The sequence below is a fragment of the Eptesicus fuscus genome, chromosome 11 (genome assembly GCF_027574615.1).
Source record: "Eptesicus fuscus isolate TK198812 chromosome 11, DD_ASM_mEF_20220401, whole genome shotgun sequence".
NCBI classification, from domain to species: domain Eukaryota; kingdom Metazoa; phylum Chordata; class Mammalia; order Chiroptera; family Vespertilionidae; genus Eptesicus; species Eptesicus fuscus.
In genome coordinates this window covers 48,150,218-48,175,135 of record NC_072483.1, presented here as the reverse complement: position 1 = coordinate 48,175,135, position 24,918 = coordinate 48,150,218, and the positions used below count along the sequence as shown (strand labels likewise).

The window sequence follows — 24,918 nt, the reverse complement described above, 5'->3', positions numbered from 1 at the left end:
CATTCAAGTCCTTTAGCTATTTTGAGTTTGTTTTTGTGTATGGTGTAAGTTTGTGATCTAGTTTCATTTTTTTGCATGTATATGACCAAATTTCCCAGCACCATTTATTAAAGAGACTGTTTTGACTCCATTGTATGCTCTTGCCTCCTTTGTCAAATATTAATTGAGTATAATGGCTTGGGTCGATTTCTGGTTTCTCTGTTCTGTTCCATTGGTCTATATGTCTGTTCCTGTGCCAATACCAGGCAGTTTTGAGAATTGTAGCTTGGTAATATAGCTTGATGTCTGGTATTCTGATTCCTCCAACTTTGTTCTTCTTTCTCAGGATTGCTGTGGCTATTCGGGGTCTTTTTTTATTCCAGATGAATTTTTGTAAAGTTTGTTCTAGATCTTTGAAATATGCCATTGGTATATTAATAGGTATTGCATTGAATCTATAGATTGCTTTAGGTAGTATGGACATTTTAATGATGTTGATTCTACCAATCCATGCACATAGTATGTTCTTCCATTTGTTTATGTCTTCCTCTATCTCTCTTTTCAATGTCCTATAGTTTTCCGAGTACAGGTCTTTTACGTCCTTAATTAAGTTTATTTCTAGGTATCTTATTTTTTTTGGTGCAATGGTAAATGGGATTGTTTTTTTGTTTTTGTTTTTTTCATTTCTCTTTCTGTGGGTTCATTATTGGTGTATAAAAAGGCCATAGATTTCTGGGTGTTAATTTTGTATCCTTCATTGCCAAATTCATTTATTAGGTCTAGTAGTTTTTTGATGGAGTCTTTAGGGTTTTCTATGCATAGTATCATGTCATCTGCAAATAAAGACAGTTTTACTTCTTTTCCAATTTGGATGCCTTTTATTTCTTCTTTTTGTCTGATCGCTATGGCTAGTACTTCTAGTACTATGTCAAACAGGAGTGGTGAAAGTGGGCATCCTTGTCTTGTTCCTGTTCTTAGGGGAAATGGGTTTAGTTTTTGCCCATTGAGTATGATGTTGGCTGTAGGTTTGTCATATAGGGCTTTTATTATGTTGAGGTATGATCCCTCTATTCCTACTTTGCTGAGAGTTTTTATCAAGAAAGGGTGTTGGATTTTGTCAAATGCTTTTTCTGCATCAATTGACATGATTATGTGATTTTTGTCTCTCGGTTTGTTTATGTGATGTATCACATTTCTTGATTTGTGGATATTGTACCATCCTTGCATCCTCGGAATAAATCCCACTTGGTCATGATGTACAATCTTTGTAATGTATTGCTGAATCCAATTTGCTAGAATTTTGTTAAGGATTTTAGCATCTATGTTCATCAAGGATATTGGCCTGTAGTTCTCTTTTTTTGTGGTGTCTTTATCTGGTTTGGGGATTAGGGTAATGCTGGTTTCATAGAAAGAGCTTGGAAGTGTGCCTCCCTCTTGAATTTTTTGGAATAGTCTGACGAGGATAGGTTTTAGTTCTTCTTTGAATGCTTGGTAGAACTCCCCTGTAAAGCCCTCCGGACAAGGGCTTTTGTTTGCTGGAAGATTTTTGATCACTGTTTTAATTTCTTCAATAGTTACTGGCCTATTCAGGGTTTTTCATTCTTCTTGGTTGAGTTTTGGGAGCTTGTATTTTTCTAAGAATATGACCATTTCATCTAGGTTGTCCATTTTGTTGGAATAGAGTTGTTCATAGTATTTTTCCATAATCGTTTGTATTTCTGTGGGATCGGTTGTTACTTCACCTCTTTCATTTCTGATTTTGTTTATTTGGATCCTCTCTCTTTGCTTCTTGGTGAGCCTGGCTAGAGGTTCATCAATCTTGTTTATCCTTTCAAAGAACTAGCTCTTGGTTTTGTTGATCTTTTTATTGTTTTTTTTTTTTTTGTCTCTATGTCATTTATCTTCGCTCTGATCTTTATTATTTCCTTCCTTCTGCTTATGCTGGGCTTTTCTTGTTGCTCTCTTTCTAGCTCTTTGAGTTGTAGGGTTAGATAATTTATTACCATTGTTTCTTGTTTTTTTTTGAGGTAGGCCTGTAGAGCTATGAACTTCCCTCTCAAAACTGTTTTCACTGTGTCCCATAGATTTTGGATTGTTGTGTTTTCATTGTCGTTTGTTGCCATGATGCTTTTTATTTCTTCTTTGATCTCTCTGGTAGCCCAGTCATTGTTTAAAAGCATGCTATTTAGCCTCTAGGTGTTTGATTTTTTTGGATTGTTTTTATTGTAGTTGATTTCTAGTTTTATGCCACTGTGGTCTGAGAAGATTCTTGATATGATTTCTATCTTCTTGAATTTGAAGAGACTTTGCCTGTGTCCCAACATATGGTCTATCTTTGAAAATGACCCATGTGCACTTGAGAAGAATGTATATTCTGTGGCTTTGGGGTGAAATGTTCTGAAGATGTCAATTTATTCCATCTGATCTAGTGTGTCATTTGGGATTGATATTTCTTTGCTGATTTTTTGCTTAGAGGATTTGTCCAGTGGTGTTAGTGGGGTATTAAAGTCCCCTACTATGACTGTATTGCTGTCATTCTCTCCCTTGATATTCTCCAGAAGTTTTTTTATGTTTTTGGGTGCTCCTGTATTGGGTGCGTATATGTTTATCAGAGTTATATCTTCTTGTTGGATTGTTCCTTTCAGTATTATGAAGTGGCCTTCCTTATCTCTTGTTATGTCCTTCACTTTGAGATCTAATTTGTCAGATACAAGTATTGCTACCCCAGCTTTTTTTTTCATTTCCATTCGCCTGAAAAACCTTTTCCATCCCCTCACCATCAGTCTGTGTGAGTCCTTTTTTCTGAGGTGGGTTTCCTGTAGACAGCAGATATATGGGTCATATTTTCTTATCCATTCAGCTACCCTATGTCTTTTGATTGGGGCATTTATATTTAAAGTTATTGTTGATAGGTACTTCTTTGTCGCCATTTTTATTTTTTATGCCTGTGTTCCTTCTTCGCTTCCTATTTCTTCTTTTTACAGCAGACCTTTTAACATTTCTTGCATTGCTGGTTTGGTGGTGATAAACTCCCTTGGTCCTTTTTTGTCTGTGAAGCTCCTGATTTCACCCACAATTTTGATTGATAGCCTTGCTGGGTACAGTATTCTTGGATTCAGACTATTCCTTTGCATGACTTTGTATATTTCATTCTATTCCCTTCTGGCCTGATGTGTTTCTGTTGAGAAATCAGTTGCTAGTATGATGGGGGATCCTTTGTAGGTAACTTTCTGTCTCTCTCTGGCCACTTTTAAGATTCTTACTTTGTCGTTGGTGTTTGCCAATTTAATTATAATGTGCCTTGGCGTCGGTCTTTGGGGGTTCATTTTGTTTGGGACTCTGTGAGCTTATTGGATTTGTGTGTGAGTTTTTTCTTCCCTATATCAGGGAAGTTTTCTGTCATTATTTCTTCATACAGGTTTTTTATTCTTTGCTCAGTTTCCTCTCTTTCTGTCACCCTTATTATGCGGATGTTGTTTTGTTTCATGTTATCCCAAAGTTCCCGTAGGCTCTCCTCTTGTTTTTTAAGCTTTTTTTCTAGATGCTGCTCTGCTTGGGTATTTTTTCCTACCTTGTCTTCTACCTCACTGATGCTGTCCTCTGCTTCTTCTTGTCTACTGTTGATGCTTTCTATTGAGTTCTTTATTGCAGTGATGTCATTTTTCATTTCCTCTTGGTTCTTACACATATTGTTGAATTTGCCTTCCAACCTTTTCAGCGACCTTATGACTATTTCTCCTAATTCTTTCTCTGACATATTGCTTGCCTCCATTTTGTTTACTTCCTTTTCTAGTGATGCCTCCTTTTCTTTCATATGTGAGCTGTTTCTTTGTCTCCCCATGATCTCTCTGGGTGTCTGGTTATGTAGCTCTCTCTCTCCTGTGTTGACTTAAAGGCACAAAATACAACACAAAAGGCACAATGCACAAGGCACTGACCACAAATGTATTCATGATACTAATAACCCCAAATAAAGGTGACCACCAGAGAAAAGATAATTAGGGGATTAAAAAAACACACACACACAAAAAGAGTGCAAAAATGATATTGAGAAAAGGAAGAAATGTAAGAGAGAAAAGAAAGAGAATAAAAAAGAAGGGGGAAAAACTATATGGGGAGGAAACTCCAATAGAACAACAACTAATCCAAAAAAAAAAAAATGCAAACAACTAACACCCAGATATGAATGTAAACTACAAACAACAACTAATAACAAGTGAGGAGAGGAAAAATAGAAGCAAAAAAAAAAAGAGAAACAATCATACAAACAAACAAAAAACCAATCTAATCAACAATCAAACTAACAACAACAATAGGACAGAGAGAAAGAATGGCAAAACGAAACAAAATAAAACAAAAAACGTAAATAAAAAAACAAACGAAAAAGGGGAAGAGAGAAAAAAATTTTGGATAGTGAAGAAAGAGAAAAGAGAAGTGTGTATGGACTTGGAGCAGGGGATTGGAAATTAGATATATAAGTAGGATGAATTTTTAACAGGGGGTAAAAAGAAGGAATAGGGAAAATCTAAAGCAGGAAAAGGGTAAGAGAAACAGGACAACAAAAGGGGAAAAGTGAGGAAGAGAGTGTTGGCATAAAGGTAAAGTTGAGAAAGAGTAAAATGATGCTAAAGGAAAAATGAAAAGAGAATGTAGAACACTAATCCCAAAATAAAATAAAGAGAAAATAAAATGAAACCTTAAAAAAGGTAAAATAGTAGTAGTAATCATACTGATTAAAAATACAATAAATAAAAAGGTAAAATCAAGTGAGAAAAAAATAAAAAAAATAGTTTCTTAAGTAAAAGATAAAAAATAAAAATGTGCAGTAGTGAAGGTAATTCACTTCCTCTACTGTTCTGTTTGGCACACCTGTTTCCTGTCAGGTAGTCAGGACAGTATTGAAGTTCCCTGCGTTCCACAGCTCCTCTGTGTCATAAGCCACAATCTTGTTTTGAAGCAGGCAGTATTTCTTTGTTACTCAGCCTGCCTGTGGTTGTATTTACACAAGAATCAGTTTGTGATTCAACCCCTGGGTGGCAGTGTTTCTGTATTGTCATCCGGGGCTATAAGTCCTCTCTACCCAGTATTTAGAATTTGTTTTCCCTGCTGCACTTAATACTGGTTTGGGGGTATGGACTGCCCCAGAGATGGTTTTCTGATTGTTTCTTCCACAAAAACAACTTTCCCCTGCAGTCTCTGAGAGTGTTTTTAATTGGATGATCTTATGTACTGGGCTTAATAATCAAAAACAAGGATTTAAAGAGAAAAAAGAGCCAGAGTAAGTGCACAAACTCGCGACTTTTTTGCCCCGGCACTGCACATGACTCTGCTCACATCTCTGTGCACGTCTTTTCCCCCTGGCACAGCGCAGCCAGTTTACTGGTAAAGCTTCAGGCTGCCTTTCTGTGCCCAGCCCAGCTATAGGTTGATTTCTAGAGTTCCCTTCTGCCAGCAGCCCTGTGGACCCCCTTCCACATTCGTGGACTATGCTGGTCCCAACGTCCACTGATTTTGTGGGGTTCAGACTTCCTCTGAACCTCTAGATCCCACTGCGCGCGTTTCTCCCTTCAGCCTGGATCGAAGACCTCACCTTTCTCTGGGCGAAATCTGACCTTTCCGTGAGGAGGTGCAGAGCTCGTCCAAGTCCAAACGCTGCTTGAGACCCGGTGTTTGTGGGTTCGCTGCTGGTCCCTGGGTGTTGTGGTAGTAGGGTCCTGGGAGGTATCCAATTCTTCCCGATTGAAGTTAAGGCTAGGCTTCCAATCATAGCCACTCTCCCCTTCAAGACGGCGCAGTCTCTTCGGCAGAGCCAGTTGCTCCGGGAGAGATTTCAGCAGCAGTGGAGGCTGCCCGGTCAGGGGAGCCTGGTCCCGCAGTCCCCAACAGTCCCTTGGAATATATACCGAGTGGCCAGATTATTATGATCTCTGAACACATAATAATCTGGCCACTCAGTGTGTGTGTGTGTGTGTGTGTGTGTGTGTGTGTGTGTGTGTGTGTGTATGTGTGTGTGTGTGTGTGTGTGTGTGTATTAGAGGCCCGGTGCATGGAGGCTGGCCAGGGGGAGGGGACATGAGCAGTTGGCCAGCCTGCCTGCTGGTTGAACTCCTGGCCGAGGGGACAATTTGCATATTAGCCTTTTATTATATAGGATATACACTGAGTGGCCAGATTACTATGCATTCAGAGATCATAATAATCTGGCCACTCAGTGTGGCTGTCCCTCACTCACAAATAGATACTCCCCGTACGTCCACACTCTCTCCTTTTGTTCTCTCACTCACACACTATCTTGCAGCCTGCCTTCCTGTTGGCAGCCATCTTCCTTTTCTCTCCTTTTTTCTTTCTACACAAAATATTTTTTGTCTTTGTTGCCCTTATTTTTGTGGTTTAGGTTTCTTGGGCCTTATCGAGCTTTTCTTATTTTATCTTTAAGAAAGTTAAATGTGGTATATGAAAGATTTCTGCAAACCGTATCTTGTTTTTTTTCAAAGGATGCAAGGTGTTGTAAACCGATTGTCCAAGTTACTAAAACCTGGGGGAATGCTGTTATTTCGGGACTATGGAAGATATGATAAGACCCAGCTTCGTTTTAAAAGGGGTAATAGTATATTCAGTCTCAAATTATTTTCATGTGTTTTAAAGAATGCCTCATTTATATTTCATGTCACGATTTTTTTTAAAAGAAATATTAAGTTTCTCTTCTCATAATTATTTTATTTTTTCAGGGCACTGTTTATCTGAAAATTTTTATGTTCGAGGAGACGGTACCCGAGCATATTTCTTTACAAAAGGTATACTTATCTATAAGAATAAATAATTAGTTGTAAAAAATATTTTTGGTTATTGTTTACAGAAAGGAAATTCAGAAGCTTTAAAAATGAGGCTTTAATGCTTGATTAAACATTGGATGTCTGTACTTTGGTGACTGTACTATTCTACATAACAGTTTGAAAATGGCCTTTTTGCCTTCTAATCTTTCTTCAGTCAAAACTGCTTTAAATAATCATGTGTTCCATCCTTATACCCAAATGAAGGGATAGTCTGTTCCATTTTGGAGGTACTGTTTGTCCACATATGAAAAAACTTGATGATATGCCACAGCAGAGGCAGGAGTATGATTTTAAGAGTCCCTAGAAAAATTACTTAGCTCTTGTCACTTTCTCATGTTAAAAAAGTATTTAAAATGAATCCTGTGCTCAAGGACTTTCCCCAAACTTATGTGAATAGTATTATAAAGTGTCATTTGGGATCTCTGCAAACCAATAAAAACTCAAACAGGGGGCACCTTTCAAAATATTGCAAGCTGTCACCAATAATGTTGTACATCTATGCTTGCTGTGCTAGCCTGTTTATACTTGGTGTATTTGGGTGAAGTGGAAGAAACCCACTTAGTTTCACGTTCTTTTTATCGTTTTGTATTGAGTATTTGTTAGTAAAAGTGAAATTTAGATGGTCAGTCATTTCATTTAATGTTCCATGTTTCTGACTGCCATCCCCCCTCTCCCCAGTCATATGTCACACACTTGATTGCTATTTTTGTCTCACAGGGGAAGTCCACAGTATGTTCTGCAAGGCTGGGTTAGACGAGAAGCAAAATCTGATTGATCGCCGCTTACAAGTTAATAGGAAAAAACAAGTGAAAATGCACCGAGTATGGGTTCAAGGCAAATTCCAGAAACCATTATAGTTGACTCAAAAAAGCTCCACGTCAGCATTTTCACTTCTTTCTCATAGCTGAACTCTGTACCATGTTGAGGTGCAAACCAGAGGACCACACTATTCAAAGACTTCTATAAATTTTTTATTTATGAAAAGACAATCAGAAGAAGAGAATATATGTATTCTGCTGTTTATTGTGGGCGAGATCTTTGGTGTCTTGTAAGCACATGTAAGTGGTTTGGAAGAGTGCACCATAGCCCATGTTTTCAAAACTTAATATGAGCAAGCTTGTTTGAATTTTGTAAGCATGCAATTTAATTACTGTCATAAGTCATGATTCTGAGAAGCCATGACCTTCCATTTTTCAGAAGAGGAGAAAATCACCTATGCTATTTATATATTAGTCAAACACAATTTAACTCCCTCCTGTGTTGTTTCCAGGGAAAATCACAAGCCCAAGACAAAGGTGTGTTGTTTTTTTGTTTTGTTGTCTGTTTTCCCAAAAACTTTTTTTTTTTAAATTCAGAGACTAATGTCTTTCTCTTCCATTTTCTAAAATTGGGAAACTATGACCCATGCTAAAATTATTTACAGACTATTAGGTGTTCAAGTCATTGTATGTTCTCCTTAAGACAACTGTTTATACCCAAGAAAATTCTTAATTGTAGCAATTACAAATTTTTATTTACCACCTTGCCTCAAAAGGGTATAAGTAGGCTTGCATATTGCGCATTAATAGAATGGAATTTCTAAGATTGGTCTTTCATTTGTTACTAAGTACTTACGGAATTTCTAAGATGGTTTATTTTTTATTTGTTACTAAGTACTTACATTGTGCTGAATTATATGAATACTATAAATAAAGACCCAGGCCTGTTTTCAGAGAGCATCAATAGTATCTAGCTGGCAAAGCAAAACGTGCACATCGCAAGCCTCTAAATTAAGATTAAAGATAATATATGATCAAGTACTCAAGTAGGGAGCTTAACAGCTGATCTACCTTCATGAGGAGTCACAGAAATCTGGGAGAAATGGACAGTCTCTTCAAAGGACCACCATCGCAATAATTCAATTTCCACTGTTTTTCCTTTTTTAATTTACTTAAAATTCAACTTCCTGGGAGAATGTGATTGGTCCAACTTAGGTCATGATTACCTCTTAATAGGCTGGGGCAGGGCAGCTTCGTTGATGGTGCCACCAGAATGTATAGAATGGAGGAAAGTTCCTCTAAGGAAAATCAAGACAATTTTTTTTTAAAGGGGAGTCCTCAGTGAGCACCAAAGCCCCACTGAAGCAAGTCCTGCCTCATAAGGGTGTCTCCTGCGCAACAGATCTTCCAGTGTAGACACAATTGCTCATCACAGCCAATTGGCCTGGAGGTCAATTCCTCCCAGTAATACCAACAGCAATCAAGGGTTAACTACAACAAGACTGTGCACACAGCCCACAAAGGGGTGTACCAAGAGCGTTTACCTCAGATGACTGGGGAGGCTGAGCCACTGGCCCTATAGGACACCTACCACACAAGGCCACTCTATCAACTCAAGGAGACTTAGCAGCTACCCAGTACATAGAAACAAACACAGGGAAGCAGCCAAAATGCGGAGACAAAGAAACAAGTCACAAATGAAAGAAATGGATGAAAGCAAAATACTGGATATAGAGTTCAAAACCACGCTTATAAGATTACTCAAGAATCTTTTAGAAACCTCCGAGGAACTTATTGAGACCTTCAAGGATATGAAAAAGGACCAATCAGAAATTAAGCATACACTGACTGAAATAAAGAATAATATACAGAGATCCAACAGATTAGAGGATCCCAAAAATCAAGTCAAAGATTTGAAATACGAAGAAGCAAAAAACACCCTAATGAAAAAGCAAAAAGAAAAAATAATCCAAAAATATGAAGATTGTGTAAGGAGCCTCTGGGACAACTTCAAGTGTACCAACATCCAAATTATGGGGGTGCCAGAAGAAGAGAGAGAGCAAGATATTGAAAACCTGTTTGAAAATATAATGACAGAAAACTTTCCCCACCTGGTGAAAGAAATAGACTTACAAGTCCAGGAAGCGCAGAGAACCCCAAACAAGTGGAATCCAAAGAGGACCACACCAAGACACATCATAATTAAAATGCCAAGGGCAAAAGACAATATTAAAAGCAGCAAGAGAAAAACAGTTATTTACCTACAAGGGAGTACCCATACAACTGTCAGCTGATTTCTCAACAGAAACTGTGCAGGCCAGACGGGAGTGGCAAGAAATATACAAAGTGATGAATAGCAAAAACCTACAACCAAGATTACTCTACCCAGCAAAGTTATCATTCAGAATTGAAGGTCAGATAAAGACCTTCACAGACAAGAAAAAGCTAAAGGAGTTCATCACCACCAAACCAGTATTATATGAAATGCTGAAGGGTATTCTGTAAGAAGAGGAAGAAGAAGAAAAAGGTAAAGATAAAAAACTATGAACAACAAAGTGACAACAAATACATATCTATCAACAAGTGAACCTAAAAATCAAATGAATAAAAAACCTGATGAACAGAACAGACTGGTGAATTTAATAGAATCAGGGTCATGGAAAGGGAGCAGACTGACAATTCTCGGGAGGAAGGGGTTGTGGCGGGTGCGGGAAGAGATTGGACAAAGAGCTTACACCTATGGATGAGGTCAGTGCAGGGAGGGTTGGGGGAAGGCCTGCAGTGGGGTGGGAACCAGGTGGAGGGGAGCTATGGGGGGAAAAAAGAGGAACATCTGTAATCTGAACAATAAAGATTTTTTTTAAAAAAGGTTAATTTTACATGAATATAAAAATAAATAAATAAAAAATAAATAAAGGGGAGGTATGCTGCCCAGTCACAGTGTGCCACATGGTGATGGTCACAGCAGTAATAGTGGTTCTGAAAGAAAGATCTCTGTGGGAAGGAAGAGGGAAGAGTCAGGGTTCTGGGAGGGGGTCCTTGAATGTATGCTCTCAAGATGGTGAGAAAACGTATCTGGTGCAAGACATTCATGATGACGAATAGTGGAGAAAAGATAGGGAGAGGGTCATCTTATAGACAGACTAGAATGGAGGGCACATCGTGGTCTAGTCCCCGGACTGGAGCCATCTGAGGTTTGTTTGTTTCTGTTTTATCCTAGCCATGGCATGTTATAAATGTATCTGGAAAGATTGGTTGAGGGATCATCTAAAGAATGGAATGCAGAGATGAGGAGCAAGGAAGACCACAGAAAGGTTTTTGTACACACTTGCCTTGGTAGCAAGTCTCCAGAAGTACAATATCCTGGTTTGTTTAAACATGCATGTCAGTAAATGTAAAAGTTAAAGTTTGCCCAAGACTCTTAACTTGGTTGTCTTTGATAATTAAAATGTATATTTACAAGCCAGATTACTAATGAAAGTACTGCATACAACACGGGAAGTTAGATAAGTTAATGTTGCTATGGGAACCCCAGGAGATCTTGTTTCTCAATTTCAAAATCATGGCCCAAGGTGGTTTTAAAAACAACAGAAGGTGAAATTATTCTCACATTCTCACACATGGAAATTGTACTGTCTCTCTCAGTCCTAAATAGCAGATTCAAGCCCGCCTCTTGACTGGCGCAGTACAATTCAGCGTCGTGTCTTTCTATAGTGTATTACAGCATGTAGTTAACCTTTAGAAGCTTCAAAAATACAGCAACCGAATTTGGACTGTGAGACACAAACTGTCCTCTTTTGAGCTCTGTCTAGCATAGACCTCCTATTCCATGTAAGGACTCAGTAGGGCTATTTCTACCAGTGTCTTAGTATGTTGGTCAGTCTTTCTGACCTGAATCAACCCCCTATTTTGAGTTTATTGCTAGACAAAATGTAGATTTTTGGGCAAAGGAAGCAAAAAAGAGAAAGCCCTGATTTGTAATATTGCCTATAGGTATTAACAAAATCATGAAGTGTTACAAATGCACCTGCTTGGGGATTAATTTAAACTATTTGCTAATTGCATGAAATTTTTATTTTTCCCTTTAGACAGAGTTTGAGATTTAAAAATTCATCTTCTTCTGAAGGAGCTAGATTTTGAAAGGTCCATTTTCTTTTTCTTTTTCCCCATTTTCTTTCTAACAGAAAAAGATATGTTCTTTCATCTTCTTAGGCTACAGAAACAATGAAATATGCTATATTGAAAATGCATCTTCCATTTTTTACCATTTCTAAAAATTCACGTTTGAGCATTTTCCAAGTGTAAAAATTCTCACACACGTGAAGAACTGTTTGAGAGGGCTGTGAGAAAAGCCAAGGTAACAGTTTCTATTTTTAAAAGTTTTGCATGCAGTATGACACATTTGTCAGATCGAAACACCCAGTTAATGTTGACTTCTGAGGGCTTATTTGCTGTTTGTCTCAGTTCCATATGCTTTGTCTCTAAACTATGAACGCACTGAGGTTTCTACCATTATGCAATCTGAATCGTTGCTGTACTCTGGTTTCTAAGTGAAAATTCATCCGAATGCAGAGAGCTGCCCTCCTGGACATCTGAACCATTTAGACTGTTAAGCTTCAGGTAGCTTAAATTCTTGCCCCCAAGCCCCTATGCTGTGTTCTTATGGTTTTCAGACTCATTAAAGCCAAGATCTGAAGCCTGAATGTGTCTCGCATTGTAACTTCTAATTGGTTTTCATGTTTATTAAGCTCCTCACAAGTGCAGACTACTTCACATTTGCATCGCTAATAGACCTTTCAGAACTTCTGCTCCTCGGTTTCCTGCCTCTTAGTCATCAGTAGACACGTTGGTGTGGCTATTTCCCCCCCGACTTGTGAAAGTGCATTGTAAATTCTTAAAGCCCTGAATATATGTGAGGTATTGTTATTAATAAAAGCATTTACAGTCTACAGTGCAGCACACTGAGCACTCCAGCATCAGAAACTTTCTCAGTGGTTTTATGAGACCCTGTGAGGATGCTGTGGAAAAGTACGGCCTCGCATCAGACAGGAAGTGTAGGTCCCAGTTTCTATTGAACTGCTCAGTATCTTAATGTATCTCTCTGTACTGTTTTTTATGTACTACACTTTTATTTACTTCATTTAACCCTCAAGCTCCTACGAATTAGCTTTATTATAACTGTTTAGCCGATGAGACAAGACTCTGAGATGTCAGTGATAGCCACAATTTGTACCCAGAACTGTCTGATTCCAAACCTCTCCTCTCATTAGTGCTCTTTTAATTGAAAGGCTCGAATGCTGCTCAGAAAGCTGCTGGAGAAGAAAGAGAGTTTCTGAATAAAACGGGGAATTATAACAATGGATGGGAGTTTGGATCAGATGACCTTCAAGGTTACTATAGCTCATTCTAGCTCCAGTGAGTCTATGAAATAAGTAGGTTGCACTTGTCCATAGGAACAAACTGGGAAGGTAGGGAATAAAAGAAACCCAGGGGAATGACGAAGCCAAAGCCTTCTATCAGTTCTTTTACGCATTCTGTATATTTAATTCTCTTGCCCCACCCACTTCAGCTTTCAGCCTACGGCCTTCTACTTGGCTTCCCTCTGAGTAAGCAGAGCACACAATACTTGCATCCTCCTCACTTAAAAAAAATTAGTCTGTACAGCCAGGGGAGGGGAAGCCTTCAAAGAGGTTCAGCTCTAGCATAATCTAATATACAGTATGTGAATTCATGGAGTGTCAGTAATAAAACATGAGTGAAAACATCTTTATTTAAAACATTGTACATTAATGCCAATTCAAGCATAAAATATTGAGCATTTCTTGGAATATGGTTTGAGATTTGAGAGGCACAAAGGTACCAGCAGGATAGCTTTGGTGTCGTTATAAATATGAATAGAAGTAAAGTAACAGTTTCATCTTCATTTATAATGAATCGATATTGTGGCCTCAGAGCTACAGGGAAGAATGGATGCCCAAATCTGTCTTTCGTTAACATATGCCTTAAGTGACAGGAAAGAGTGTGGAAGACAAAATGCCTTTTTCCTCTGAGTATGAATCAGCAACATACAGTAACAAGCAAGTAATAATAGTTCTGCTGCGAGGGCCTAGAGAGGGTGACAAAAACAGCATCAAACCGAAAAAGCACATGCACCTGCGGGAGGGCCCAGGAGGCTGCCGAGCACAGCTCTCCTGAGCACCATCCCGAAATGTCTCAGAGTACAGTGACCCCAACTCCGGCAAGCCAGGTTGGCACGAGATCGGCGGAGCATAATAGAACCTGCAGATGGCCAAAGACAGCCCACCCTCAGCTGCCTCTGCAACACATCAGAGGCAAGCCACAAGGCACCACCACTTGTTCAAGAGTTTAAACAGCTGCTTGGATTCTCCAAAGCATGTGGTTTCACAACCACTTAACCTTTAGTAAGGCGCTGCTAGAGGCAGGTGAATGAATAAATACACATTAACACTTGAGGGGAGGAAAAGTATTTTTTTTCCTCTACCCTTCTAAGTTCTTGGCTAAGACCTCTGTAATAAAAAGAGAGATAGCCCTGGCCAGTTGCTCAATGGTTAGAGCGCTGGCCCGTGGACCAGTGGTTAGGATTAACAAAAGAGAGAGAGAGAGAGAGAGAGACCAACAGTAGGAAAGCCAACAAAAGTTTAATAATGTGTATACCAGTACCTCCTGCATACATGGGAAAGACCCCAGGAAAACTGGGTAACTCCCCAAAATGGCCAAAGCCATCACCTTAGATGCCATCGTCAGCGAAGGACAGAAGATGCTTGGGTGGGGTGGGGAGCCAGTTGAGGGAGGTGACCAGGAAAAGCACAGTAAACAAGGGTAAGGTTGTTATGCAGATTTAAGTTCTTGCCGCCTCCATTGGTAAGTTTTTAGAGATTTAGAGTCGTTCTTCTCTTCCTGATACACCATTACATTTCCCTTTTGCAAATGTCTCTTTAAAAAAAGGTAACTTCTACTCAGTTATCAGAGTTTTTCCTATCTGCTATTGCTTAAAAATAATCAGCCTAAAATAATCCTTATGCCAAAGAGGCATATTTTAGGGTGACAAATTCTGCTCCCCCTTATCTTACCTAATAATAGAGAAACATGTAAATTGATCGTACCTCCACTATGCCCACAGCCAATCAGAGTGAGTATGTAAATTAACCCAACAAAGGTGGAAGTTAATTTGCATACATACCTTGGTCCTGGGAACCTCCTTGGCACCCAGGTCACTCCCAGCCAGCCATCAGAGGGGCGGGGGGGGGGGGGGGTTCCCCCTTCCCAAGTCTAAAGCCTGGGGCAGAGGCTCTAGGCTTGGGAAGGGGCCAAGCCTGCGATCAGAGGGGCGGGGCGGGGGGAGGTGGGGGGGAGAGGCGGGGGGGGGGACCCCTTCCCAAGCCTAAAGTGGAGGCTTTAGGCTTGGGCAGGGGCTGAGTCTGGGATCAGAGGGAAGGGGGAAAAAATCAATGGAAACATATCCTCAGGTGAGGATAAAAAGAAAAATAAAGAAAGAAATGTCATATCCTATGAAAGACACATCTTGAAAATGCTTAAAGAAAGTTCTCATTTTTTCATGGTAAAGGGACTGGACTCTGTGTTGATGAAAATACCTTGGTGGCTGTGGTGACTGACAGTGGCTGTAGCAGCGGGGTTATGGGGCTGGCGCCTTCCCCTGATCAGCCTGGTCGCCTCCCGCAAAGGGAGGCCAACATGTGGCTTAGGCCCGCTCCAGGGAGCGGGCCTAAGCCATCAATAGGACATCCTCTGAGGGCTCCCAATATGTGAGAGGGGGCAGGCTGGGCTGAGGGACCCTTCCCCAGTGCACAAATTTTGTGCACTGGGCCCCTAGTATTACATAAGGAGAAAAAAGGTCAGTACTTTAAGAGCACATGGACTTCACAGAGTTACAAATAGTGTCAGTTAACAGTGCGCTTGGCCTCCCAGTAATTTGAGTCTTTATCTTTGATTTTCTCCAGCAGACAGGCACTAAGTAGATAGAGCCTGGGCCCCTGGAAACATGCATTTCTATTAGCTGATACCTGCCAAATTAGGTGAGCCATCGATTGCCTCCCAAAAAGCCCATTATGTCTCCTACTTAGGCCGATGGGGTTTGGTCCAGGAAAACTGTGAGTTTTGTTATCCTTATACAAATTCTTTGGTAGTTTTCAACCCATTTCTCCTTTATGTTGCACTTCCTAGCTCATTGCAGAAAAAGCAGAAACTAGTTTTTTTCTCAGTTAATCCATATATATTGATTATTGGTTGTTTCAAAAAATATGGGGAACAGCAATCACCCTGTGTGTCTTAAAGCCTTTTCCATTGGGGAAAAGTGCTAAAACGAAGTGACTTCCTAAAATTAATGCTGAGATGCTCTTGAGTCAATTGCATTGGTTTTGTTTGTTTGTTTTTAATGTTAATGTACTTAACATAAGCAACACTATTCAATTGCTGCCTCGTTTCTCTCACTTCTTGCTTCCTAAGAGTAACTTGTCTTTCTCCCAGGGCTGTTCTGCTGAACAGAATGTTTGCCATAGAGAATGTGATAGCTCCTCATACATCTTGAGTTCACCCCACTCCCGCAGGTGGGCCGAGACCGTGGCCCCTCAAGCAGCATTTGGAACTAGCACCGAAAAGCACCTGAAAGAGAAGGACTGAGATTGCCAGAATCACAGGCTGCATTGAAGCAAGGATATTCGTCTCCAAGGAGAATTGCTTTTCTCGTTACTCATTCTTCTTCCTTCACAGGCCTCATTTATTGTAATGCATGTATTCCACTTGGACCCTCTAGAAGATGTTTTTTAAAGTGTTTTTTTAGTCCAAATGAAAAATGAAGTTCAGGATCCAGAGAAGTAATTATTCTATGAATGTACCCTTCCCATGAACGTACTAGTATGTACTCTTAATCCACCAGTCTTTCTGGGGCCTCTTCATTTGCAGCTTTGTTTCCTAACAGAACAGTTGGGCTCTGGAGATTAGTGAAACAAAGCTTCAGTATAACCATTGGCCACGTAAGAAGCGTCCAAACCTGTAGAGATTTTTTTGAGTTTATTTGAGTTTATTTGCCAGGAAGCAAATCGCAATGGATTGAGAAAAGGCTTCAGAGAAAGGAAGTTTTGCACCTTATTTTATACATCACAATCAAAAGGGAGGAAGGAGAAAGCAAAGTGGGGAAATCTCGGAGATTAAATAAAAAGTAGAATGGATAGACACATCTTTCACATTGGTAGGTACAGGATAGTTAACATTTACAGCACATGGAGACAGTATGCGGGGAACAAGATAACAAGGAGGGATTCCGCGGTCCCCTGCTCTGGTGGGAGGTTGTGCCCCGAGGGGTCTGGAAAGAAGGAGATTACCCCGACATCCAAAGGTATGTTATTGTAGATGCAAAAAGACCATAGACAGGTTCAGTTAAGGCAAAGATCGACCTTTGTCAGGGACGATACCGGCCTAGGACATGACTACCCACCATGACACTTTCAGTTAGACAGTTTTAATTTCAGACCATCTTATGTGGTTACTTTCCGTCTCTGAGTGTGTAAGGCCACCGTGCAGGCCGCCCCCTGGGCTTGTGAGATTGAGTATGTGGCCCCTTTTTTGTCCACACCATTCTCTACTCCCATTTCTTAAACGCTTTCTCTTCCTAACTCACTCTCCAGGTGCTTCTTTCTCTTGCCAAATAGTGCAAGGAAATACTTTTGCAGATCTTTTGTTTACTTTAGAAAAAAACCCACTGATCCAGGCTTTCCCATTCAGGAGTACTGCTCATTTCCTGCCTGGCCTTTAGAGTTTGGCTCAGTAGCAACTTGGGGATTTGTTTTCTATGGAGTGAAAGGAGCTGGGGGCCCAGGAGCCCCATGCTGGGAGGAGAATTAAGTTCTGCTCATTCCCTGGATAAGCCAGCTGACGGTTTCCTCATAGATCCCACCGCACCGCCCCCTCCCCCCTGCCGCCCCCCCCTGCACCATTCCTCAAATTTTTAATGCCTAGTCATTTAGCTTTGACTTTTTAAAAGACATTTTAATAGGGTTGTTTCTCCTCCAAGTGAATGCAGAATCTGATCATAAGCACAGAGAAACGCTCAAGAATAATGAATTCCCTGTTTGCCGTTTTTCACCTACAATGCAATGCACTACACATGCAAGGCTTATCCTTCTCCCATCCCATTGCCAGGTGTCTGGCCTGGTACAGGAGGAGTTGGAACACCGAGGGAATTTGGCTTGGGCTACCTCACTTTCTAGGTCGCCAGACCAGTGAGTTAATGAAGTTTTGGTTATTATTCTGTTGAGCATTGTCTTATTTCATGTAAGTTTTATAAATCTTTGGTGCTTTCTTCTCTTTGGTACATTTACATTTAATTTTCATTCTAGGTATGCAGCCATATCTATACTGTAATTATGTTTATATATGAATATAAGCTACTCTTGGTTCATCCTACCTTGGGCACTTTATTCACAGTTTGTTATGAGGTTGCTAACTTTCCAAAGACACAGGCTTTCTAAACCTAGAGCCTATAATTTTATATATTAATGCATTTTTACATTAAAAGATGTTTGGATTAGAAAACATTGAATAATAAAAAGAGAAAACACTGACCGACAAAATACCTGGGGTAGGTATTTTCTTTCTTTAAAGCCTTAGTCTGTAATATAAAGTAAGATGGCAAATAAAATACCATATTCAGGAGAAGGGAAGTACAAAGACAAAGCGCTTGGCATAGACAAGGTCCAGTTGAGGAGGACATGGGCCATGCCAATATGGTGACAGGAACTGGGTCAGTCATTCCTCTGACGCTTAGACAAGCACAGACAGGCACCACTAGGAAAGACCGGCCGCAGAAGCAAGCCACACTCTGGCTTAGAGGAAGCAGGCAGTGTTCACAGGCAGACTAGCCAAATACTGCTCCAGTGACCCAAAGAAAATACAAGGTCAGAGAAGACTGTGGCACGAGTGATTGGTAACTAAATCTCAGAGAACTGGACTGTAAGTGTAAATGCTCCTGACTGGCCTAGCTCAGGAAGAGCCAGAGAAAGAGCTCTAACTAAGCCTTGGGAACGGGAAGGCTACAGAGGCCATGAGCTTTTTTGTTTACCTGAATCATACCACAGATGCGGCTAGTAAGACATTTTGTTCTTGATACTTTTTTAAAAATAGATTTTTTATTTATTTCACAGAGGAAGGGAGAGGGAGAGAGAGACAGAGGGAGAGAGAATTCGCTCCCTCCTACACACCCCACACTGGGGATCGAGCCCACAACCCAGGCATGTGCCCTGGCCCAGAATCGAACCGTGACCTCCTGGTTCATAGGTCAACACTTGATACTTTCTAGAAGAGCAAAGTCTGGTCTTTATCTGATACTTCCTTTTGATTCCAGAGCTCTTGTGTTTGTTTTCTACCATGACATGTCACAAATGATGGGCCACAGCTTTAGGAGAAACACACCCAGAGAAGTGTGGGTGGAAGGGGGTATTGGCCAAGCCAGAAGATTGCCCTTGTTCCCCAGTGTGGCAGAGGAAGGTCTAGCTCAGATTTTTCGGAAGGGAACAGATTAAGTATCAGTATAATGGAGTCACCACGTGATCCAAGATCCACTGACCTTCTGAGAGGAAATAAAAGGAGGGCAAGTGAAGAATGCAGGCCAGAGTAACCTACCAGACAAGACCACACAATCACTGCCATCTGATGATGTTTGAGAGAGGCCCAGTAAATAATGTCCCTATATTACCCAACCAAATTTTAAACCAACTGAGAGAGACTAAGATGTCAACTGATGAAGACTAAAATGTGAGTTTAGCTCTGGCAGGTGTGGCTCAGTTGGTTGTGCTTCATCTCATGCACCAAAAGGTCGCAGGTTCAATTCCCAGGTAGGGCACATGCCTGGGTTGTGGATTTGATCCCATTCTTGGTGCATACAGGAGGCAACTAATCAATCAATGTTTCTCCCATTTATGTCTCTCCCTCTCCATTCCTCTTTCTCTAAAATAAAAAATACACCACACACACACACACACACACACACACACTAGAGGTCCAGTGCACGAATTCGTGCACCAGTGGGGTTCCTCAGCCTGGCCCAATCAAAACTGGCTCTCTGACATCCCCCAAGGGGTCCCAGATTGCGAGAGGGCACAGCCAAGCTGAGGGCCCCCACCGGTGCATGATCAGGGCCAGGGAGAGACACGGGCGGTTGGCCAACCAGGGAGAGACCACAGTAGGTCTCCAGGGTGTGTCCGGGCCAGACTTCAGCAGCAAGCTAACCTACCGGTCAACTGTCTGCCCCTTGGTGGTCAGTCCATGTCGTAGCGAGCAGTCAAGCAGCCTTAGCATATTATGCTTTGATTGGTTGAACAGCCAACCAGTCGACCGGACACTTAGCATATTAGGCTTTTATTATATAGGATATATATATATATTTTAAATATTAGTTTACTCTCTGCTCAGCCCACATTCTCTCACTTGGAAATCTAGCCTGATTAGCGCCTCCCCTCCCCCAATGAGTTTAATTACTGATGAAGCTGATATTGGAGAAAATGGTCAGGATGCATGGAAACAAGTGCCTTCCTAGTATCGATCCCATGAATGAACTCACAGCTGGACAGCCACAGGACTCTACTCATGGGGGTCTGCCTTTTACGGAGTTAAACATGCCTATTTTGTCTCTCAATTCACTTATTAGATAAGCTGCTCCAACTCTCCCAAGAATGAGGAGGGTGGGACTAAAAAGACCAGGTGCTATCCTTTTACATGGCAAGAAACAGGAGTGGGAATTACCTAAGTCTTTTCTAACTGCTGGGGAAAGCACACTCCACATATACCAAAGCTAGAGCGATAAGGAAAGGGGCAGAATACTTTGTCTCTTTGTCACTTGCTGAGTTGTCTGCTCAGAGGGATACTCAGTCAGTGGTTCTTCAGCATCCTATATAATAAAAGGCTAATATGCAAATTGACCAAACGGCAGAACAACTGGTCGCTATGACACACACTGACGACCAGGGAACAGACGCTCAAAGCTGGAACTGCCCCCTGGTGGTCAGTGCACTCCCACAGGGGGATTGCTGCTCAGCCAGAAGTCGGGCTCACAGGAGTGCAGCAGCAGTGGCGGGAGCCTCTCCTGCCTCTGCGGTAGTGCTAAGGATGTCCAACTGACGGCTTAGGCCTGTTCCCCATGGGAGGTGGGGGGGAGCAGGGGAGCAGGCCTAAGCCATCAGTTGGACATCCCTGGAGGGCTCCCACACTGTGAGACGGTGAAGGCTGGGCTGAGGGACCCTCCTCCCCCAGTGCACGATTTTCATGCACAGGGCCTCTAGTTTACTTATAAGCCTAGAGCAGCTTACCTGATCTGTAAGCAATGCCTTAGTGATGGATGGAATCTGCAGGGTATGTGCTGATACCTGTATGTGGTTAGAATACAGGGAGTGGCAAGCAAAATGTATTTCCAAAGTTATAACCGGTGACTTATTCTGGGAGCCCTACTACACTTAAATCTTTACTAGACTATTAAGGAAATTGCCAGGAAGTCTAGCAGCTGGGCTGAGCGCCATTCCGACATTGATTCACAAAACCAATAGTTATATCTCTAGTCCTGCTTTGCCTTCTCAAACTATCTGAGGTGAAGGAACAGTTGTTGCTTTTGTTCTGTTTTGCCCATATCCAACCTGTCTCATACCAATACTTTTGTAAAACACAATAAAGATGAATTATTAAGGAAAAAAATGTGCTCCAGTTCCTGGCATTGTGTTTCCTGGTCTCTGCCCTCTCCCCACAATCTCTCCTTCTTACCCCCCAGTCAGTGCGTTCCAGGCACCACACTAGGTTTGGGGAATGAAAGGATGGACAGGAAAAAGTAGAGATAGACAATATACAAGCCCAAGACTTTTATTAGTTTCAACAGCTATAAACTTACCTGGTTTCTCTACTTACCTTTCGCAGACTGGGAATGAAACTGTGCACAGACCAGTACCTGCCCACAGCCCACACATTGAGCTGCTCTGCTCTCTAGTCTAGACCACAGGGAGACTAAATATCCACATCATAGCATTTGTCCTGCTTTGCCTCCTGAACCCTGTGGTCTCTCTTCACCTCGGGGTGTACAGTGCCAGGACCTGAGCCATTGCACCTAGGAAATATTTGGTTCAGGTGCCTAGTGCTTTTCCCTGGTAGCCTTTTCATGCAATTGACTGTGTTAAGCATAGAAAACACCAGACCTGGGGCTCCTGGTGGTTATTGTTCCTTTTATTTGTTCACTTTTAAAACTTTGCTTTTACCCTAGTAAGGTGGCTCAGTTGGGTGGAGTCATCCCGTACACTAAAAGGTTGCAGGGTCGATCCCCACTCAGGGCACATACAGAATGTTTCTCTTTCTCCTTTCCTTTCAAGTCAATGGAAATGTCCTCAAGTGAGAATTTAAAATAATAATAATAAATTAAAATAAATAAAAATTTCACTATTTGTGAATATATAAATAGGTGCAAAATAGTTTCTATGCTGACTTAAAATGGTAATGGAGATAATTCTATTCTTTTGTTAAAGTCAAAACTTAATGATTCCTCCTCCCCCCCCCTCCCCCCCCCCCCCCGCCCCCCCACACACACACACTGAATGGTATTTCAAAGGCTGGGTAAATGCCAAACTTAAAGAACATGGAGAACTTAGGAAAAGGCCAGAGATAGATAAAAAATTATTAATAGTTTGTTTATAAGGGTCATGATTAGCAGCTGAAAAAGTGTGTGCTTATTTACCTAGAAGAAGAGCATACTAGAAAATGAGAATGATGGCTTCCAAGGAAAAACAGGTTAAAAAAAGGGTTCTCAGAGAAGAAATGTGGGATCTGTTTGGATATAAATCCTTGCTTTGCTTCTGCTGGTTGTGTAACCTTAAGCAAGACACTTAATATCTCTGAGCCTTAGTGTCCTCAAATAGAAGTTGGAGATGATACTACTTACCTGAGAATTGTTGCAAGGACTAAATATAATGCACATCTAGTGATGCCTGGATATGATTGGTGCTTAATATGTGGTAATTAACATCATTACTAATAGATTTTTTTAAACAAAGGATTGTGATTAAGTCTTCATCTCTTTTGAAGAGAGAACTGGACTCTTCCTGTAGTTTAAATAAATTAGTCATAAGTATCTGTTCCTAATGCCAACCAATGATCATTGGCATCAATTCAATGCCAACAGGAATCCCCAAGTTGGGGTACGGTAAAGAAGGAAACTGTGTTCAGTGCAAACGGTGATATACAGCATGGCTGTGAAAACAGCACCATGGTGGAACAGTTCTGGGGCCAGGTGGCTCTTGGAGCCAGGCCCCTCACCAGCTAGCTAGACAGCTCTGCTCTGCTCCTACATTGTCTGCTCCAGCGAGACATCTCCTTCAGTGTTTCAACTCTAGCCAAGAAAATGCAGTCTTCAGGGGAAATGCAGTTTTGCAAGGAAAGGTGTGCTGTTTGAGCCAGCGGGGAGCTGGTTTATATGGACTGAAGTCCCGCCTCTGGTTCCTGATTGGTCTGTCCTCATACAAAGGAGGATGCCAAATCCTCACAGTTTGATTGGTCCATAAGGCACTGTCTTGATTGGTCAGAACAGAGCCTTTCTGATTGGTCAGAGCTGCACAGCAGATGAGGGAAAACCTCAATCCTATTGGTTGAAATAGGATTCCAGGAAACTTTTGTAAGTGCTGGCTTAGAGGGCAGAAACAGTGCAGGCAGGCTTCTCTCTGAAGTGCAGTTTGCATGAGAGGCACTTGTGCAGAAATGGCTGCGAGGCTCTGTTTGTTTGGTTTTAATTTGAGCCCAGTTAGCCACCAGGAGCCCTTCTTAGTCCTCGGGGTTCACACTAACTATGAAGAGTTTAGTTTTCTTATTTCAGGAAGTCATTGCTGTTTCCTTGGCTTATGTTCAATTCCATTCAAATATTTATTAAGCATCCACTGTGTGGGAGAAACTGTGTCATCTACTGGGTATCAGAAGCTGTGCTGGGTACAGAATACTGGAATGAATAAGACTTAGCCTTTCTCTTTAGAAGCCTACACCTTAGAGTGGATGCCCATTTGTCTGAGATATGATATCTTCTACTTAAATATATGGCTCCAGCTGGCCAACACCATTTTAACTACCATAGCCTATCAAACTCCATTATATCAACTGGCATCCTCATTGATAGACCCTTTTCAAGGTCTTCCATGAATACATCTAGTCATGTGCTACCCAACAAAAGCCAAACAAAGCATGTGAAACAAGTCCTCAAGGTGTAGCTCCTGGGCCACATACCCTCTGGTGTTCAAGATCACTTTTAATAATGTGATGTGCATGTCCATGGTATGGACATGCTCATAGATCATCACCTCCTGTCACAGCATTTAGGGCTTCCACTCTCAATACCTCTCAACACCATTCAGCATCACCACAATCCACCCAACTGGTCACAGTTCAAATGAGTTCTGGGCTGCCTTCAAGGGATCTGTAAGACTCCCCCTAATAGTGCTACAAAGCCCCATCCCATGCACCATCAGAAGGAACCTGATCTGGCTTACCTCTGGCCACAGTCATCACCAGATCCTCACATAAACTCAAAAACTAGCCTCTCTCCGACTGGGAGAAAATATTTGCAAATTATTTGATAAGGGATTAGTATCCAGAATATGTAAAGAACTCCAACAACTCAACAACAACAACAACAAAAACACACCCCACAAAACCCAATTAAAAAATGAATGAAGGACTTAAATATACATTTCTCCATGTACAAATGGCCGGTAAGCATATGAAAAGATGTTCAACATCCATCACTAATCAAAGCCACAATGGGATAGCACCTTACACCCATAAGGATGACTACTATCAAAAAGAAAAAAACAAGTGTTGGTGAGGATGTGAAGAAATTGGAATCCTTGCACACTTTTGGTGGGAATGTAAAATGGTGCAATGCCTACGGAAAAGCAGTATGATGGTGTGGGGGTCCAGAACGAGCCACCCCAAGATGTACCTCAGTGGTATGCAGATTATTATGAGCTAAACACAATTTTAGTTCAGGCTCAAGAGCAGGCTCCTCCTACTCCCTTTAACTACCCAGAAAAATTTGAATTAGAGGCCATGCACATAAGAGATTACCAGAGATACCTTCTTTTAATCTATCTACTAATTACTAAATGTCTGCTCTCCTTATCCTACAGTAACCTTTTGAAACCCCTAAGACACCTTACCTCATTCCTAGCTCAGGATGTCTTATATACCTCAATCCCCCTTTCATCTCTAACTCTGTCATGCACATGGGGTTCCTATACGAAGCAAATTTGATTTTCTCTTGTCCATCTGCTGCCTGTTAATGTGATTGTTTGGTCAGCCCA

The 24,918-nt window shown here is 41.2% G+C and overlaps 1 protein-coding gene across 1 annotated transcript in view; it reads left to right on the top strand.

Annotated features, from left to right (window-relative positions):
- The window catches only part of METTL8 (methyltransferase 8, methylcytidine), an 83,138-nt gene extending 75,377 nt beyond the window's left edge, over nucleotides 1-7,761 (top strand). The window contains exons 8-10 of the mRNA XM_054723156.1: nucleotides 6,474-6,580; nucleotides 6,708-6,773; nucleotides 7,530-7,761. Of these exons, the coding sequence (XP_054579131.1) occupies nucleotides 6,474-6,580; nucleotides 6,708-6,773; nucleotides 7,530-7,669 (313 nt within the window). The 3' untranslated portion in view covers nucleotides 7,670-7,761. The remainder of the gene's footprint in view (nucleotides 1-6,473; nucleotides 6,581-6,707; nucleotides 6,774-7,529) is intronic.
- The last annotated feature ends 17,157 nt before the right edge of the window (nucleotides 7,762-24,918 follow it).